The sequence below is a fragment of the Typha angustifolia genome, chromosome 1 (genome assembly GCF_048772165.1).
Source record: "Typha angustifolia cultivar Huaian chromosome 1, ASM4877216v1, whole genome shotgun sequence".
NCBI lineage: Eukaryota > Viridiplantae > Streptophyta > Magnoliopsida > Poales > Typhaceae > Typha > Typha angustifolia.
The window spans coordinates 6,296,447-6,315,310 of record NC_133239.1 but is presented as its reverse complement, the minus strand read 5'-3'; the positions used below and the strand labels follow the sequence as shown (position 1 = coordinate 6,315,310).

Sequence of the window (18,864 nt, the reverse complement as noted above, 5' to 3'; positions counted from 1 at the left end):
TGCAATGACGACGGCACCCGTTTTAGCGCTGCCGGACTTCTCCAAAGAGTTCGTTGTGGAATATGATGCGTCGTGTGTTGGCATACGAGCTGTATTAATGCAAGGAGGATGTCCCATAACTTTTCTTAGTAAGGCTTTGTCACAAAAATCTCAGCAATTATCGACATATGAGAGAGAGATGTTGACAATTCTGTATGCGGTGACAAAGTGGAGGCCTTATTTGATCGGTAGGCGATCCATTTTCTCAATCGATCAAAGGAGCCTTCCATACTTTATGGGACAACGCATACATACTTTGGCACAGTAGCGATGGGTCACAAAATTGCTGGGGTATGATTATAAAATTCAATACAAGAAGGGAACGGAAAATAGAGCGGCGGATGCACTATCGCGCCAACCTGATATCGCCGAGCTTGCAGCCTATTCATCTCTTACCTTTCCCTTCCTTGAGGAGCTGAGGTATGCATGTACATCTGACCCAGATATTTTGAGATTGTTGCAGGAGGTGATGGATGATCCCGAGCGCCATCCTGAGTTGGAGAATCGAGATGACTTGCTGCTGGACCGCGGATGCATTGTGTCCGCAAATGATGAATTGTGGCAGAAATTATTGGAGCACTTCCACCAAACTCCAAAAGGTGTCTTGAGGACTTATAGGAGGATATCTCAAAGTTGCACATTGCCAGGATTGAGGTGGGATGTGAGGAGTTTTGTCCGTGCTTGTAAAGTCTGTCAAATGGCTAATGCAACCACATTGAAACCGACCGGATTACTACAGCCTTTACCTATACCGGACCGTGTTTGGGAAGATATTTGTTACGATCCTTCCTCGGCTATAGGCTCTGATACCAGATTGATACGAACCCTCTTTTGGTGCTATGGCTCTGATTCAAGATTAATACGATCTTGCACGGAACTTTGAGATCAGATCCCGAAATATCCCGCCGTTGGATCGCTGTGAAATTTTGATATGTTGTAGGCCCGGAAAAGAGCTTTCCAACGGATCTAGTTTCAGGCGAATCGGAGATGGGGATCTCGAAATATCGTTCGTTTAGTAGACGAACGTCAGGATACTCTGTTTTGGATTCCGTGGATGAAGGCACGAAATCCTGGGTAATGGTGGATTGTGGAGGGCCGGTGTTGATGGGGTGGCACCGGTGTAAAAGTGATGGTGGAAGGGTTATGGATGATGGAAAGGTTAGAGATAGCGATGGATAAATTGGAAGAAGGGGGAGAAGAGGGCCACTCCTAAGGGACTAGGGTGATTGGCCTGTCGAGGGAGATTAGAAGCGGCGTTGCCGGGGAGATTGAGGGAACGAGAGCGAAGAAGATGAAGGAGGCAAGGCAAACTCAATTCTCAATAATCAATAATAAATTTTGGTTGCCCTACACATACTTTTATAGGCTAACCAACAACTCAATCTTATCCTAAAACACAATCTTATCCTAAAACTCAATCTTATCCTAAAACTCAATCTTATCCTAAAACTCAATCTTATCCTAAGGTAAATCCAAACTCGAGACGATGTCGGTGAAGTCCGAATCGTATCAATCCACCACGCTTCCGCAACCTTGTCCTCAAGGTTTGAAATTTGGGAAGCGATCCATGATGTCTGTCTCTAGCTCCCATGTAGACTCGTCAGTAGGTTTGCCCAGCCACTCAATCAGCACTTCAGTCTCTAATCTGGATCCTTGGCGTCTTCTCCTACGACTTAGGACTCGAACCGGCTCATTGGAGCCATCTTCCTCCATTGGTTCGGGTAAGGTCGAACCCACTACATGGTTAGGCCCGATCTGGGCCTTCAATGCCGAGACATGGAAGACGGGATGTATCCTGGTTCCTTCAGGTAGGTCCAATCGGTAAGCTACTGGACCGATTCGTTGTAGCACTCGGTACGGACCATAGTACTTGTATCCCAACTTTTGGTTCAAAATTGGCCTCAATGTGGATTGTCGATACGGTTGAGCTCGAACGAACACCAATTGATCCACCTCAAATTCTCGCTCACGTCTGCCTTTGTCATGCGTTTGCTTCATGCGGTTTTGTGCTGTGGCTAGGTGAGTCTTGAGCCGTCTCAATGTTTCATCTCGATCAGCAAGCTCCAAGTCAAGCTCAGTCCTATCCGTCGCCGCGAGTCTATCGTAGGCACGCAAGACAGGAGGAGTGCGCCCATAAACCGCCTCAAATGGGGTCATGCCAATGCTTGAGTGATGAGCGGTATTGTATGACCACTCAGCCCAAGGAAGAAATTTGACCCAATCCTTTGGTCGATCCGCCACAAAGCATCGCAAGTATTGCTCTAGTCCACGATTCACCACCTCGGTTTGGCCATCCGTCTCGGGGTGATAAGCTGAACTAAGATTGATTTGAGTCCCTTGCAATCTGAAGAACTCGGACCAAAACTCACTTATGAAGATGCGATCCCGGTCTGACACGATCGTCCTAGGCATCCCATGCAAGCGTGCCACTTCCCGAACAAAAATTTCAGCAACCCTTTTTGCTGAAAACGGGTGAGACAATGTTATGAAATGTGCATACTTGCTCAGTCTATCCACCACAACAAACACCACCGATTGTCCTCGAACTTCCGGCAGCCCCTCGATGAAGTCCATGGAGATATCCTCCCAAATACGCTCTGGTATCGGTAGTGGTTGCAGTAGCCCGCTAGGCTTGAGTGCCTCCGATTTGACTCGTTGGCAGATTTGACATTCACGCACATACTTCTTCACGTCCGTCTTCATCCCAGTCCAAGTACAGTTTTGGGCCAGCCGCTTGTAAGTACGTAATACCCCTTCATGACCTGCTATAGGAGTATCATGGAAGTGTGCCATCAATAGCCTCCGTAGCTCTTCGTTTCGGGGTACCTTAATTCGTCCATGCTCTAGTACTAACCCATTGCGCTCCTCGTGCTCGGGGTTGCTTGAGGGGTTCTCTCTCAACTCCTCCATGAGTCGGACCAGATCACTATCCTCTGCACTGGCTCTTCGTAGATCTGAAAAGAAAGGAAAAGTGGGTGCCGAGAAAGAAGCGAGCTCCCTTTCTTTTGAAAGTTCAAGCAGCGGTTTACTTCCATCCAACAACACTCTCTGATCATCTCTCCAAAAGGTCAATGTGAGGCTTATAAAATCAAAGGTCACGGGCCCCAAGCTCCGAAGCCATTGGGTCCCTAAAACAATATCGGCACCTTGCAAGGCCAATGGATAAAGATCCAATGTGAAAATTTGGCCTTGCACCTTCAATTCTGCACCTCCACAAATAGAATCTGCTCGCAAGGTGGTGCCATCTCCAATCGTCACATCGAACCCTTCCGTGGGTTCCGACTCGAGCCCAATCTTCCTAAGGAGCCTCTTGTCAATGAAGTTGTGGGTGGACCCGGTGTCAATCAAGATTCTCACTGTGGTCTTCTTGACTACTCCGTTCACCCGCAATGTCTTTGGCGCAGCTGTCCCCGAATAGGCGTGGAGGGAGATTTTGGCCATCGTGTCCTCCGCGTGATGTTGCTCCTCAACTTCTTCTCCTCGATGTCCAGCCACATCTGCACTTTCAGCTGCCATGGGTGGAAGATCGTGGCCTTCTCCTTTGAGTGGTAGCTTGGCAGGGAGCTGCAACGTCATCGCTGGTGATGAAGCTGTCGTGGTCGACTGTCGATTGACCGAGGAGAATGGTAGAAGATCGCTGGAGGCCATATGCGATTTCTTCTTAGTTGCCGACTCACTATGGTTGCAAAGGGAGCTAGTGAAAGGCGGCCCAAGTGTCGAAATTCGCGATTTCGGATCATCTCCTTCACCACTGATGAGGATTCCTGATGAGGGATATCCAGCGACCAGGTGTGGGGTAGCCAGCACTTCGCGGTTTGTCGACGAGGTCTCCGGTGCATGGGAAGATGTGGAGGTTCCGAGGGCTGCTACAATGGTTGAGGATCTCATTGTAGCCGGTGGCAGTTCGTTGCGGCTGACCATGGGTCGAGGTGTAGAATCTCGATCTTGCCGGATAGCCGAACTCTCCCCTATTTTTGTGATGAGCGGGAAGGCCGTGGAGGATGTTGGGTATGTTGTGGAGGGTTCCCAATGCTGTCTTGTGATTGCCTTGCTTGTTGAAAAAGGTTTCGTCCATGCCCGTATTTCCTGCATCATCTCCATCATTATTTGCTTGTTGATGGCAATCTGTTTGGAAATAGACCCCAACATGGATAGAACGCTAGGTTCTTCCGTATTCCTATTAGATCGAGTGATCGTCATTGGAAGCGCTTGTCCGAGGAACGGTGGCTCTGATACCAGCTTGTTACGATCCTTCCTCGGCTATAGGCTCTGATACCAGATTGATACGAACCCTCTTTTGGTGCTATGGCTCTGATTCAAGATTAATACGATCTTGCACGGAACTTTGAGATCAGATCCCGAAATATCCCGCCGTTGGATCGCTGTGAAATTTTGATATGTTGTAGGCCCGGAAAAGAGCTTTCCAACGGATCTAGTTTCAGGCGAATCGGAGATGGGGATCTCGAAATATCGTTCGTTTAGTAGACGAACGTCAGGATACTCTGTTTTGGATTCCGTGGATGAAGGCACGAAATCCTGGGTAATGGTGGATTGTGGAGGGCCGGTGTTGATGGGGTGGCACCGGTGTAAAAGTGATGGTGGAAGGGTTATGGATGATGGAAAGGTTAGAGATAGCGATGGATAAATTGGAAGAAGGGGGAGAAGAGGGCCACTCCTAAGGGACTAGGGTGATTGGCCTGTCGAGGGAGATTAGAAGCGGCGTTGCCGGGGAGATTGAGGGAACGAGAGCGAAGAAGATGAAGGAGGCAAGGCAAACTCAATTCTCAATAATCAATAATAAATTTTGGTTGCCCTACACATACTTTTATAGGCTAACCAACAACTCAATCTTATCCTAAAACACAATCTTATCCTAAAACTCAATCTTATCCTAAAACTCAATCTTATCCTAAGGTAAATCCAAACTCGAGACGATGTCGGTGAAGTCCGAATCGTATCAATATTTCTATGAACTTCATAGAGGGTCTTCCGTTGGTACGTGGTTATTCCGTTATCTCTGTGGTGGTTGACAGATTGAGCAAGTATGCGCACTTTTCGGCATTGTCATATCTGTTTTCAGCCAAGTCGGTGGCTGAAATTTTTGTTAGAGATGTTGCTCGATTACATGGCATGCCATGCACGATTGTCTCGGATCGTGATCGTGTATTTATGAGTGACTTTTGGACTGAGATTTCAAATTGCAAGGGACCCGATTAAACTTCAGTTCGGCCTACCATCCATAGACGGACGGCCAAACCGAGGTGGTCAATCGAGGCATTGAGTAGTATTTGAGGTGCTTTATGGGAGAGATGCCAAGACGATGGTTGGAGTTCTTACCATGGGCGGAGTGGTCTTAGAATACCGCCTATCATAGTAGCATTGGCATGACTCTATTTGAGGTTGTGTATGGACGCATAGCTCCGATGTTATGCGTTTATGATCAAGTGGCATCTGCAGATCTGACGGAGGTGGACTTAGCGTTGATGGATAGAGACGCCACATTGAGGAGGTTGTGTGTTCATCTTAAACTTACTCAAAACCGCATGAAGCAAGTTTATGATCATAGCCATAGGGAGTGGCAGTTGGGTGTTTATGAGGGTGTAGCCGTATCGACAGGTGACGTTGCGTATGATGCGTAAGCAAAAGTTAGCACATCGCTACTTTGGTCTGTTTCAGGTGTTGGAGCGTATTGGTCTAGTTGCATATTGTTTGGAGCTACTGGAGGGGTCGTGAGTGCATCTTGTCTTCAATGTTTCATTACTGAGGGAGCGGATTGGAGATTACGAGGTTGTTGGATCAGTTCTACTGGAGCCATTGGAGGAGATAGAGATCGTAGAGTTAGTTCGTGTACTTGCTAGGCGCCGACGATGACATGGTACTAGATTGGAGATGGAGATTCTAGTTGAGTGGCTTGGTAAGCCATCTGATAAGGCGACATGGGAGTTGAAGATTGATATCTTGGAGTATTTTCCTGACTTTCCACCTTGAGGACAAGATGGGGGAAGCGTGGTGGGCTGATACACTTAGTTAGGATCATTTTTTATTGCATTAGGTGTTTACTTTCATTAAAATAAAATTTCTGTAGGTCGCGTTGGAACGCAGGAGGGGTCGCATAAAAACACCCTTGTGAATGCTTGCATCAGGTTCGCAAATACAGAGAACGCATATTATGCGTTTAAACGTAGTTGGGCGAGTTCGAACGCCTACGTTCGAACGCTTGTATCACGTTTGCACATCCAGAGATAAAGCGTTTTAAGTGCGTTCGAACGCGATTGGGCGCGTTTGAATGCGATCGACGAGAATCCTCTAGAATTAGGGTTTCATATTGTTTTAGGACTTGTTGGTTAGCTTCTATAAATATGTGGATGGCAGCCAACTTTATTATGCTATTGGATTCTTGATTTCTTGCCTCCTATTTTTTCTCTAGACTTCTCCTTCCTCCCTCTTCACTATCCTTCCACCTCTATAGTTGGCAAGAATTCTTCTAACTTCTAATCTCCCTCAACTGTTGAGCCACCCCTCTTCTTTGGTATCCCATCCACTTCGTTCCCTTCGTCTAAACCCCTTAATCACATCCACCATCCACCATCATCTCCATACCCATCCATAATCCTAACATCCACTCCACCCGTCACCACCACCTTCACCCATATTATTATGTATTTTTTCACTGTTATAGTTTGAATCTGTGAACAGCATAAATATAAAAGTTGTAGATTAGGAAGTTACGAATCTAACATATTTGGTTTCGTAATTTTCTGACTACTATATAATATTGGACGAATATTTTCCCATGGTTGCGTGGACTGATTCCTATAATACATTTAGATTTTGAAAGAACTATTGCGTAGCCTATCTTTGGTACAAGAACCCATCAAAGAGGTATCAGAGCTTATCACAAGCTCGGATGTAAAGAGAAATCTGCACAGTCGAAGGAGAATATTCTCTAAATATTCTTTCGTAGTCAGAAAATTATGAAACTATAGGAGTTCATTTTATATCTTCCTAATCTACGCTTTTAATATTAACGCCCTTCATAGATTCTGACTGTACCTAGGGAGAAAGTAAGCAATATTGTGGTGGAGGTGGAGATGACGGGTGATGGTGATTATGGTAACAAAGGTGGTGATAAAGGTGATGGATTTGGCGGCACGAGGTGTTGAAAGAATAAGGATAAGGGGGGAGAAGTTGGTCGAGATACCAAGGAGGAGGGAACCGGCAGTCGAAGGGGATTAGGGGTATCCGGTATCTAGGTGGCACACGACTAGGGTTTGAGTGAGGAGGGAGAAGAGCTAGAATAGAGGAAGAAGGAAGGAAAACTCAATATTCATTCATAATCCCCAATTAGGTTGCCATCCACATATTAAGAGGCTAACTTGACAAGCCAAACTAACAAATGGTAAACTTAGAAACAAAGCATTCCTGCTGATCGCGTTTGAATGGGGTCGAGCACGTTCGAACGCACAATTCACATCCTCTGTATGTGTGAACGTATGCAGACGTTCCCAATTTGTGTTCTCTGTATGTGCGAACATCGTATGGGGCGTTCGAAAGTGATCTTCCCGTGTTCGAATGCAACAACCAAAATTCTTATTTTCTGAAGAAAACTAATAAACCAAAATAAGAAATAGGGTCCCTAGTGATGGGTGGATGACTCAGTGTGGTCTGAATCACATCATTCCAACATGCTTCCGCTCACTTTGTCCTCAATGTGATGGGTGGATGAGTTGCTCTTTCAATCTTACTCGACTCAGTTCGAGCAGATTAGCCCAAATCAGTATCGCTAGTTTAACTTGAGTCATTTGTGTCCCCTTGAAATTGAGCTCAATCACCCTTGATCCATCATAGCAAACTTCCTTAAGCTTTGATTTATCGGGAGGATCTAGACTCGGAAGAGGGGCTAAGTTTGCCAACTCGATTTGGCACGAATTCAACTTGACTCGCCGTAGTATCGTGCTCACCATGGTCTCGGGTAGAGCTGCTAGTGAATGAGGCAAGTCCAGAGTGTCTCCCTCAGTCCAAGGAGGTTTTGACAACCCAAATATTTGTAATAAGTCTTCATGACATTCGATTTGGGGTAGTCCAACTATCGATTGTAAATTGGTGCTCGTATTTTGCCAAATTCCATTCCACCACACATGTTGCCCTTTAAACTTGAATTTGAGCAACATATTCTCGAAGCCAAATGTAACGGGACCCAAGCCATAGAGCCATTGAGTACCTAACATGACATCCTCTCCCCAACAATGGGTGAAGATCCAATCCCAAGGCATGTTCTTCGACCTTCAAGGTTACCCGTCGACACACGCTATTTGCTTGAAGGGCTGTGTCGTCTCCAATCATCACGTCGAAGCCTAAGATTGGCTCCGGTGTAAAGCCCATCCTCTAGACCAGTCTCTCATCCACAAATTTATGAGTGCTTTCGGTGTCGATGAGTATCCGCATGAGATAGCCTTTAAAAGTGCCATCAACCCGGAGAGTAATCGTTGCGGTGGATCTGGCATAAGCATGGAATGAGATTTCGGCTTAGACTTTCTCGCTGCTTTTCAGAGGTCTTTGGACAGCAATCATTTCATCTAAAACCTCCTTCTTTGGTTCAGCAATATCATCTGTATCCACATTATCTAGCACCATCACAGTTGCCAATGGTCGAGCACATTTGTGTCCCAACGTGTATCTTTCATCATAATAGAAACAAAGCCCCTTCGCTCTTCTATCTTCCACTTGAGCTTGTGTGAGTCGCTGAATAGGAGCTCTCGGAGGTCCCTTCACCTCTAGAATCATCTGTGGAAGGGGCGGATGTATGCGATGAGCCAATTAGCACAACGGGTGTTGCTGCAGTCTACTAGTGTGCATCCTTCACCTCTGGTTCCATCCAGCTGCCCCTTGATGTGTTTTGAAGCTCTTTTAGCTTCTCCTCCATCACTTGGGCAGTAGAGAAAGCTTCGAGAAGGGTAGTTGGTCTGACTACTTTCACCTCAGCTTGGATGTCCCGCCGAAGGCCGCTAACAAACGTGCTTTTGAGTTGGAAATCTGTCCAACCTCATACTCTATTGCTTACACATTCCAACTCATCTTGGTATAGCTTGGTGAGGGTGGCTTGAAAGTCTTCGTATCCGAAAGGTTCAAAACGAATGTAAATGGCGTCGTCAAATTCTTCCCACGTCCGGTAGGGCCGAGCTCGGTTCATTGCTTGGTACCAACAGATGGCGGTCTCTTCGAGGTGGAATGATGCCAATAACACTTTTTGTGTATTAGGTGTTCACTAGTAATCAAAAAATTGTTCCGCTTGATAGACCTAATCGAGTGGATTGCCTCCATTAAATTGCGAGAAGTGGAGGTGAATGCTCCTCGCACAAACTCCTCATTTTTCTTTTTCATGTCGATTGGGCATTCTTTCCCTTGGGTTTAATCTAGCATTCCGAGGATGATCTGGTGCTCGGTCGCGGTGAAAACCCGGTGGTGGTACGTTGCGCCTTTCGGACGGTGTAGGCAGCAAGGCCCCCCTAGCTTTACCACCCATGAGGTCTTCATAATCTTCCTTCGGCCTAGTACAGGATGGTGGAGGCAGTGTTCCTTGGTGAAAAGGTGGTTCCATCGGTGGTGCAATCTGGGCTTAAGTAGGGAACTCGGTTGTCGTCATACCCCTCGGTGTGCCAAAAATGACTTTAGTCATTGCTTCCATCGACGCTTGCATGCCTCGTTCCGTCTCCATCATATTCGCGATCATCTTGATCAAATCTAAGTTAATTGTAGAAGTCGTTTGAGAAGTCCTAATGGGTGAGTTTGGGTTTGCCTCCGATCTGATAATATCCGTGGCCTCTCCTTCAATGGAGGTTCCTTAATTGTGTCTCGACGCCATAGATCTAGTTGTTGGTATGGTGTTTGAGGAATGGTGGCTCTAATACCACTTGTTATAGACCGAGCATCCGTTACCCAATCAAGCTCGGATGTAGGGAAGTAGTATGCACAGTCGGAGGAGGATATTCTCTCGTAGTTAGAAAATTACAAAACTAGAGGAGTTCGTTTCAGATCTTCCTGATCAACATTTTTGATATTCACGCCCTTTGTACATTCTGACTATACCTAGGGTGAAAGTTGCAGGGGAGGTGGAGATGACGGGTGAGGGTGATCATGGTGATAAAGATGGTGATAAGGGTGATGGATTTAGTGGCATGAGGTGTTGAAGGGATAAGGATGAGGGGAAGAAGTTGGTCGAGATCCTAAAGAGGAGGGAGAACTCGATAGTCGAATGGGATTAGTCAGCGTCGAGGTGACACATGGCTAGGGTTTGAGCGAGGAGGGAGAAGAGCTAGAGTAGAGGAAGAAGGAAGGTAAACTCCATACTCATTCATAATCACCAATTAGGTTGTCATCCACACATTAAGAGGCTAACCTAACAAGCCAAACTAACAAATGGTAAACTTAGAAACAATGCATTCCTACCAATTGCGTTTGAACGGGGTCGAGCGCGTTTGAATGCACAATTCACGTCCTTTGTATGTGTGAATGTATGCAGACGTTCACAATTCGCTTTCTCTGTATGTGCGAACGAATGCAGGCATTCGCATGGGGCATTTAAACGTGATCTCCCCGTGTTCGAATACAAAAACCATAATTCTTAATTTTTGAAAAAAATTAATAAATCAAAATAAGAAATGGGGTCTTTAGGTTGTATCCATGCATGAGATAACTCCGTGTGGTCTGAATCACATCAGATATACTCCTAGAAAGATAAGTGCAATCTAATAGCTACGGTAAAAGATACAGATGAAAAGAATAATTTAGCTAAACTCAGATTCATTTAATGATAATTTATCAATATATGTCCACTTCTATTTATAGGAGTAAAAATTCTAGCGAATCGGATCCACATGCATATTATCCGATTTATTTAAAATTTAAAATAGTAAGATAAAACTAACTAAATAACTAACTAACCCAAGTGACTCAATTCGACTTAACTGACTTAACTAACCTAACCCACATTGTCAGATCGTAACAATCCACTACACTTTTGATATCTTGTCCTCAAGGTGACTAGTCTCTCACTTTTTTATACTCATATAGCTTGTGCCAATAAGTGGACTCAGGTTCATCCTCTTCAAATCTGCCTAGGAATATGACATGGGTTGGCTTGCACTTGCATTTATGGTCAGGGATAAAATAGTCATCATCGTAAAAATACAAGCTTTTCCTTCTATGCTCCTCAAGGCCATTGGGTACAAAGCGACGCAAGATCATCTAGAAGTTAGGCTGAGCCGTTTGTGTAGGCTGAGTAGATGTCGTCTCTAGTGGGCCATGGGCTTAGGCCATCTTTTTTCACTTCTTGAGGATTTGGTTCAACTGATTCAACTTGGACTTCATCAGAATAGCTAAGGAGAAGGTCTAGTCAAGATCGAGTTAGAACAGTTAGTGACTCGATTGTGATATGATCTCCCCTTTTAGGCCAATGCTCGATCTATTCCGATTCTCAGATCTGGACTGAATCTGATACGAAATTTTAGAAATTGATCCCGAAATATGCTGCAGTTTGATCGACGTGAGATTTTGATATGTTGTAGCTCCGGAAAAGAGCTTTCTAACAAATCAAGTTTCAAGCAAATCAGTGATACGATTCGGACTTCACCGATGTCGTCTCGAGCACGGATACACTTTAGGGGTGTCTTTGTTTCTTGTTATAATGTTAAATTTCTAAGAAAATGAGTTTTCTGTAAGTCACGTTTGAACGCGAGTGGAGTGCGTTCAAACGCGGTTGTGAATGCCTGCATCACGTTCTCACATCCAGAGAGTGTGAATTGTGCGTTCAAACACGCTGTGAACGCCTGCATCGCGTTCGCAAATCTAGAGAAGTAGGAAACAGGTGCGTTCGAATGCGCGTTCGAACGCTTGCATCACGTTCGCAAATCCAGAGAAGAGCGAACTAGGTGCTTTCGAACACGATCGAGCACGTTCGAACATGGACGACGAAAATGTACTATTTAGGGTTAATTTTGAATTGTTTGGTTAGCCTCTAAAGGATGTGGATGGCAACCCTAGAGTCAATTATTGATGAATTGAGTTTTTGCCTTGCCTCCTTCGTCTTCTTCGCTCTCGTTCTTTCAATTCCCGGTGACGCCGCTTCTAACCTCCCTCGACCGGCCAATCACCCTAGTCCCTTAGGGGTGGCCCTCTCCTCCCCCTTCTTCCAATCTATCTAACACTTGCCCTAATCCCTTCCATCAACCATAACCCTTCCACCACCACTTTTCACCGGTGCCACCCCATTAACGCCGGTCTACCATCAACCATCATCATCTAGGATCTCATGCCTCCATCCACGGATCCTGATCAAACCCTTGATGTTTTTCCACTAATCAGATGATATCTTGAGATTCCCACATCCGATTCACCTAAAACTTGATTTGATGGAAATCTCTTTTCTAGGTCTACAACATATCCAAATTTCATGTTGATCTGACAATGGTATCTTTTGGGATCTATTTATAAAGTTCTGTGCCAGAATTAGTCCAAATGTGAGAATTAGAAGAGATTGAACCTTAGCGAAAAGGGGAGATCGTATCAAGTTGGTATCAGAGCCATCGTTCCTCAGACACGCGCTTCCTATGACGACAACTAGAGCCATGGCTGCATGGCGAGATGAAGAAGAGATTCTCCCAATAGAGGGGGAAACGGTTGCGGGGACTTCCACCAGTGGAACCGCCCAGCCAAATCGGAGTACGGAAGAACCTAGTGTTCAAGCCGTGTTGGGGTCTCTTTCTGAACAAATGACCATCAACAACCAGATGATGATAGAGATGATGTGGGAATTACGGGCGACAAGCGAAGCCATGGCGAACGGGAACGCACCATCGACCCCACGACGCAAGTCCACTTCCATGAACCCACCACCACCGGTTCAGAATTTGCAATCACAAGAGCCGCTGCTGCCACCACCCTATGGGCAGAGGCAAGCAAGGATGGTTCCACCAAGCCCAGTTGCAGGTGAACCCATTCGACGAGCGAACCACTATAGAGATCACTTTGGAGATCAAGATTCATGGGCGGGGCAATACAACCCGGAACCACGGTGAGTTAATCAAAACCGAAGGAGGGATCATAAACCATTCATGGTGCATCCTCCTCTGGTTAGACAAGGACTTGGACATGATTCGAAATGAGACAACGGCATCTGTGGATAAATCATGCATCTCGATTTCCCCAAGTTCAACGGTGGCGATCCGATGATTGGTTGTATAGGGCAGAGTAATTCTTTGCATACCAAGGTATGGCGGAAGAGTACAAGGTGATGCTTATGAGCTTCCACCTTGAAGATACGGCGCTTCATTCATTTCGAGCAAACAATGCCATTGAGGCTATCGAAACTTGGGCTGAATTTTGTGCTGATATCACGCGGCGATTTGGAGCGTCGGGGTATGAAAACTTCGATGCTCTCCTCTCAAAGACAGTGCAAAAGACCACGGTTGGGGCATACCAAGAAGAATTTGAGAGGATAAGTAGCAGATTTTATCCCCCTTGGACGGATCAGCAACTTCGCAGCACCTTCATCTCCGGGCTACGGGGAGACATACAAGCCGATGTGAGGGCTTTACGGCCTAGAACCTTAAAGGAGGCCTTCGTAGATGCGATGCTCATGGAAGACAAACACAGGGCCATGAAGTTACACCTGAAACAGAGTTGGACGAGCCAAGGAAGCCATAATTCGGTTCAACCAACCATAGCGGCATGAAATATTACCGGAGTACCAAGAACCACTGCTAAATGGTGCCTCCTCCAGCACCCTTGAAGCCATCCCAAGATGTGAAGTATGCACTTAGAGGCCCGGGACGAGCACTCACATCTGCTCAAGTAGAGGAACGAAGAGCCAAAGGCCTATGCTTCCGTTGTGATGAGAAGTTTGTACCCGGGCATCACTGCGGTAAACCAATGGGATCGGTGTTGTTAATAGATGGATTGGAGGATGTGGAGGATGAATTGGCAGCTGAAAATGAAGGTGTGGCTAGACATCAAGGAGAAGTAGTTGAGGAGCAACTCGTGGAGGACATGATAGCCAAAATCTCCCTCCACGCCTATTCAGGGACAGCCGCGCCAAAGACTTTGTGGGTGAACGGTGTAGTCAAGAAAACCACAGTGAGAATCTTGATTGACACTGGGTCCACCCACAACTTCATTAACAAGAGGCTCCTTAGGAAGATTGGGTTCGAGTCGAAAACTACGGAAGGGTTCGATGTGACGATTGGAGATGGCACTACATTGCGAGCAGATTTTATTTGTGGAGGTGTGGAATTGAAGGTGCAAGGCCAATGTTTCACATTGGACCTTTATCCGTTGGCCTTGTGAAGTGCCGACATTGTTTTGGGGACTCAATGGCTTCTAAGCTTAGGGCCCGTGACATTTGACTTTACAAACCTCTCATAGACATTTTGGAGGAATGACCAAAGAGTGCTGCTGGATGGAAATCAACAGCTCATTGAACTTCCAAGAGTAGGGGATGCAAGTGAGCTCGTCTCTTTCTCAGCACCCACTTTTTCTTTTTTCTCAGATCTGCGGAGAGCCAGCGGAAAGGATAGTGAAACTAGTCCGACTCATGGAGGAGCTGAGAGAGAACCCATCAAGCCACCTCGAGCACGAGGAGCGCGACAGGTTGGTACTCGAGCGCAGGCGGATCAAGGTACCCGTGGAGGAAGTGATACAGAGACTATTGAAGGATTTTCATGATACTCCTATAGCAGGACATGAAGGGGTCTTACGTACCTACAAGCGGCTGGCCCAAAACTGTACATGGACAAGGATGAAGTCAGACGTGGAGAAATATGTGCGTGAATGCCAAATCTACCAACGAGTCAAATCGGAGATGTTCAAACCCAGCAGGCTGTTGCAACCGTTGCCTATACTGGAACATATTTGGGAGGACATCTCCATGGACTTCATCGAAGGGCTATCGGAGGTACGAGGGCAATCGGTGGTGTTTGTTGTAGTGGATAGGCTGAACAAATATGCTCATTTCATAGCATTGTCTCACCTGTTTTCAACGAAAAAGGTTGCTGAAATTTTTATTCGGGAAGTGGCGCGCTTGCATGGGATGCCTAGGATGATTGTGTTAGACCAGGATCGCACCTTCATCAGCGAGTTTTGGTCTGAGTTCTTCAGATTGCAAGGGACTCGAATCAACCTTAGTTCAGCTTATCATCCCAAGACGGATGGCCAAATCAAGGTGGTGAATCGCGGACTGGAGTAATACTTGCGATGCTTTGTGGCGGATCGATCAAAGGATTGGGTCAAATATTTTCCATGGGCCAAGTGGTCATACAATACTGCTCATCACTCTAGCATCGGCATGACCCCTTTTGAGGCGGTTTATGGGCGCACTACCCCGGTCTTGCGTACCTACGATAGACTTGCAACGGAAGATAGAACCGAGCTCGATTTGGAACTTGCAGATCGAGATGAAATATTGAGACGGCTCAAGATTTACCTACCAATAGTCCAAAACCGCATGAAGCATACTCATGACAAGGGCCGACGTGATGAGGTGGATCAATGGGTGTTCGTTCGAGCTCAACCGTACCAGCAATCCACATTGAGGCCAATTTTGAACCAGAAGTTGGGTTACAAGTACTATGGTCCATACCGAGTGCGACAACGAATTGGTCAAGTAACTTACCTATTGGACCTACTTGAGGGAACTAGGATACATCCGGTCTTCCATGTATCGGCATTGAAGGCACAGATCGGGCCTAACCATGTGGTGGGTTCGGCCTTGCCCGAACCAATGGAAGAAGATGGCCCAACTGAACCGGTTCGAGTCTTACGCCGCAGGAGAAGACGCCATGGATCCAGATTGGAGATGAAGTGCTGATCGAGTGGCTGAGCAAACGAACTAACGAGTCTACATGGGAGCTAGAGTTAGATATCATGGATCGCTTCCCAAATTTCAAACCTTGAGGACAAGGTTGTGGAAGCGTGGTGGATTGATACGATTCGGACTTCACCGATGTCGTCTCGTGCACGGATACACTTTAGGGGTGTCTTTGTTTCTTGTTACAGTGTTTAATTTCTAAGAAAATAAATTTTCTTTAAGTTGTGTTCGAACGTGGGTGAAGTGCGTTTGAATGTTGTCGTGAACACCTACATCACATTCACACATCCAGAGAGTGTGAATTGTGCATTCGAATGCGCTACGACCGCGGGTGCATTTAGGTGCCTGCGAACGACGGGTTACAGCACAAATTGTTGGAGCACTTTCACCAAACTCTGGAGGCCAGTCATGAGGGTGTTTTGAGGACTTATAGGAGGCAATTACAGAGCTGCACGTGGCTAGGGCTGAGGCGAGACACGCAATAGTATCCTATTCTACACACAATAGTAAACAATAAATTGTTAAAATTACTTAAAATGCATATACTATGAATATTAGTACATAAATCTAATATAAATAAATATATATATAAGTATTATTATGCATAATAGTTATAACCTAATTAATCATTAATTATACTAATTATAATCAATAATTATCATTTGGAGAATATATATTATTATCAACATAATTAATGTCTAAATAATTTATCTACATTAATTAAAAAAAACAATATCTAACTAAATAAATAAACAAACATAAAATAAAATAAATAATAAAACCAAAGACACCAGTGTTGACCTCAGCCCAACACTGTTGTAGGAATAGAAGAAAAAGCTCAGAAAGGAGAAGAAGAAGGAAGAAGGAAGAAGAAAGAAGAGGAAGAAGAAGAAGAAGAAAAGAGAAGAAGAAGAAAAAAGAAGAAGAAGAAGGAGAGAGAGAGAGAGAGAGAGAGGAGAGAACTGGGTCGGCGGGGAGGGGACTGGGCCGCTGCTGGTCAGCCAGCGGCCGGCCTCTCGCCAACAGCTCAATTTCGGTGAACCTGAGAGAGTGAGAGAGAGAGAGAGGGAGAAAGAAAGAAATAGAAGGGAGGAGAGAAGAGGAAAAGAAGCTCACCTTCGCTACCACGGCGACGGTGACAACGGCGGCAATAGTAGCGATTCGACGACAAGATGATACGATCTCGCCTCGGGCTATGGAGCTCTGATACCAAATTGATACGATCTCCCCTTTTGGGCTAGGGTTCGATCTCTTCCAATTTCCTGATCTGGACTAGATCTGGCACGAAATTTTGAAATAAGATCTCGAAATATACTGGTGTCGAATCGACATGAAATTTTTATATGTTGTAGCCCCAGAAAACAGGTTTCCAACAAATCTAGTTTCAAGCGAATCGAATGTGGGGATCTCGAGATATTGTCTGATTAATGGACGAAGGTCAGGGTGGTCTATTTTGGATCCGTGGATGGAGGCACGTAATCCTAGGTGATGGTGGTTGGAGGTGGACCGGCGTTAATAGGGTGGCACCGGTGAAAAGTGGTGGTGAAAGGGTTATGGTTGATGGAAGGGTTAGGGTAAGTGTCGGATAGATTGGAAGAAGGGGGAGGAGAAGGCCGCCCTTAAGGGTCTATGGTGATTGGCCGGTCGAGGGAGGTTAGAAGCAGCGTCGCCAGGGATTGAGAGAACGAGAGCGAATAAGACGAAGAAGGCAAGGCAAAACTCAATTCTTCATTCAATAATGACCTATGGTTGCCATCCACATCCTTTCGGAGACTAACCAACAACTCAAATTAACCCTAACAATACAATTTTCATCGACCGTGTTCGAATGCACCGAGTTCGCTCTTTTGGATTTGCGCACTGGATGCAAGCGTTTGAACGTGCGATCGATCGCGCTTGTTGGTATTTGCGAACGTGATGCAGGTATTCACAGTGCGTTCGAACGCACAATGCACACTCTTCACCCACATTTACAACCCCGTTCACAACCGCGTTCACAACCGCGTTCAAACTCACTTCACCCGCGTTCGAACGCGAATTATAGAAAACTTATTTTCATGGAAATGAAACACTAAAACAAGACACAAAGACACTCCTAAAGTGAATCCATTCTCGAGACGATGTCGGTGAAGTCCGAATCGTATCACAACAGCGGCGGTTAGGTGGTGATAATAGTAGGAGAGAGAGAAAGAGAGTTTGAGAGAGAGATAGAGGAGAGTGAGAGAGAGAGAGCAGGTGGAGTTTGTTGTGGTGGATAGACTGAGCAAAAATGCTCACTTCATAGCATTGTCTCACCCGTTTTCAGCGATTGCAAAGGACTCTAATCAACCTTAGTTCAGCTTATCATCCCGAGACGGATGGCCAAACCGAGGTGGTGAATCACGGACTGGAGCAATACTTGCGATGCTTTGTGGTGGACCGACCAATGGATTCGGTCAAATATTTTTCATGGGTCGAGTGGCCATACAATACCGCTCATCACTCTAGCATCGGCATGACCCCCTTTGAGGCGGTTTATGAGCGCGCTACCTCGGTCTTGGTACCTATGATAGACTCACGGCGAAAGATAGAACCGAGCTCGATTTGGAACTTGCACATCCAGATGAAACATTGAGATGGCTCAAGATTCACCTAGCAACAGCCCAAAACCGCATGAAGCATACTCATGACAAGGGCTGACGTGATGAGGTGGATCAATAGAGAACGCGGGAGGGGTGCGTTCGAACGCGGGAGGGGTGCGTTCGAACGCCCTTGCGAACACCTACAGGCGTTCACATCAATAGAGAACGCAATTTGTACGTTTGAAAATGATTGGTGGGAATTCGCTGTTTCTAGGGTTAATAATTGTCATTTTTGTCTTGTTTGGTTAGCCTCTTAAGATGTGGATGGCAACCAAAAACATTATGATGAATGAATATTAAGTTCTATCCTGTCTCTTGTCTCTTTACCCTAAACTCCCTGCCCAT

The 18,864-nt window shown here is 45.8% G+C and overlaps 1 protein-coding gene across 1 annotated transcript; it reads right to left on the bottom strand.

Moving 5' to 3' along the window:
- Nucleotides 1-1,379: 1,379 nt before the first annotated feature.
- Nucleotides 1,380-4,747, bottom strand: LOC140762988 (uncharacterized). The gene has a single exon (XM_073100998.1). It carries the CDS (start codon nucleotides 4,237-4,239, stop codon nucleotides 1,579-1,581), a length of 2,661 nt encoding a protein of 886 aa, XP_072957099.1. The 5' UTR covers nucleotides 4,240-4,747; the 3' UTR covers nucleotides 1,380-1,578.
- Nucleotides 4,748-18,864: the final 14,117 nt, after the last annotated feature.

What these genes read in the sequence shown, in the direction of transcription:
- LOC140762988 (XM_073100998.1), bottom strand. Translation starts at nt 4,239, where the DNA reads ATGACGATCACTCGATCTAATAGGAATACGGAAGAACCTAGCGTTCTA.